The 1,614-nt window shown below is 38.8% G+C and overlaps 1 protein-coding gene across 1 annotated transcript; it reads right to left on the bottom strand.

The window, feature by feature from the left end:
* Nucleotides 1–370: 370 nt before the first annotated feature.
* Nucleotides 371–1,326, bottom strand: LOC149204432 (heavy metal-associated isoprenylated plant protein 20-like). Its single transcript, XM_089393282.1, has 3 exons — nucleotides 1,161–1,326; nucleotides 967–1,042; nucleotides 371–854 (listed from the first exon to the last, which is right to left on the bottom strand). Exons 1-3 carry the CDS (start codon nucleotides 1,239–1,241, stop codon nucleotides 547–549), a joined length of 465 nt encoding a protein of 154 aa, XP_089249408.1. The 5' UTR covers nucleotides 1,242–1,326; the 3' UTR covers nucleotides 371–546.
* Nucleotides 1,327–1,614: the final 288 nt, after the last annotated feature.

Here is a 1,614-nt window from a genome sequence, read left to right as displayed (position 1 = left end):
CTTTTGTAACAATAGAAACAGCCCCTCTCTTTATGGACGAGACCGCTAGCTTTTTTGAAATAATAACCATGAGTCAGTGAATAATTATTGTTTTTACTATTAATTAGTTTGACAATGGAGTTATCATAGATTTTCTAATATGCGAAAAAAAATTAATAAATAGTTTTTGTTTTTTTTTAATAAATTAAACGCGTCAAAAGTTAAAATGTTCTGCATCTCTATCATAATTTTTATTTAAATGTTATTAAGACTGCTTCAGAAGTAAGGATTCATTCATGAAACCAAACCACTCCAACACACATCTAACACATCATAAAAATTTTTATATTTACATGACCCACTCATGCAATCCTCTTCATGGACAACATCGTCTCACAACAATCAAATAAAATTTGTAGCAACGCTTTTCTGCTATACATCACGCAACTGACAGCGCTACGTACTAAAATTTAATGTTTGTAATGGTGAAAATCAGTTTGATTTTGTCACCACCATACAAAATACAAATATACAGAGCAGATTATATAGGTTACACAAAGCTGACAGCTACATAATAGTGCAAGCATTTGGATTGTCGTCGCTGAAAAGTGAAGTGTATGCTTGTGCATGGGAGTTGTTATTGTCATGGGGGTAAGTGGATAAAATGGGATCCACGCTCCGCACATAGCCAGAAGGAGCCTTCTTGTCATACACTTGAGCGGCGTATGGATAGTAAACCAGATGGTAAGGCTTGTAAGGCCATATTTCTGCTTTTTTCCCTGCTCGCCTCACTCTTTTCAGCACCTTCTTCGGATCAACGTACCCAGACACCGTTACCTTATTATGCTTTCTCTCCACTTCTACCGTACTAATTCCTGCACATTCATTAATTCATACCATAAGTAAACCCATTCCCTAATTGTCAAAAATCTCCCATATGTTACATCGAGTATAAGCTCTAGTTACAGTGGGAAGAATGGCTCTCACCTTTCATGGAAGTTAGTGCGTTCTTCACTTTTCTCTCGCATCCTTCACAGTCCATTCGAACTCTCAACTCCACGGTCTGTACATAAACAGTTGCAGGCGTGAGTGCTAATTAGCTCCGCTAACAGTCACAACCCTCTGCGTGCCATATTGAGTCAGAAAAATAAATCTACCTGAATTGCATAAACATGAAGTACCTGAAATTGTTTGAACTTCTTCTTGGGCCTGGGAGTAGTGGCAGCATCAATCCAGCTTGATAGAAGGGCCAACACACCCATTTTCACCAGTCTCTAGAAATAGAAAACAAAAATCACAGAATATCTCTCATGCAAAAAGCAGCAGACACAGATGAACAACTCTTCCAGTTTGGTGGTTATGATCAGAACGACCAACACCATGGCAGAATTTATAGGAAAAATTGAAGGAATATTCAAGTGAGATACCTTCCATCTCGGCCAATAGCTTCTACAGTTTGTGGATAAACCTCCATAACTTTCGGTGGCAGGGGGACAGATGGCTGTACATAAGTGGCGAAAAGAGAGACATGTGAGAATATGAAGTACTAAGTTTGGTGAGACCAGGAGTATTAAAATGGGGCCACCACAACCGTTACGTAACCATTACAAAAAGGCCTGGACGGTGGCGAAAGTC

The sequence above is a fragment of the Pinus tabuliformis genome, chromosome 1_2, assembly GCF_031772625.1.
Source record: "Pinus tabuliformis cultivar Carrire ecotype Pingquan chromosome 1_2, CPIR1, whole genome shotgun sequence".
Taxonomy (NCBI): domain Eukaryota; kingdom Viridiplantae; phylum Streptophyta; class Pinopsida; order Pinales; family Pinaceae; genus Pinus; species Pinus tabuliformis.
Note: the sequence above shows the minus strand (reverse complement) of the source record. Positions and strands in the feature narration are given on the sequence as shown.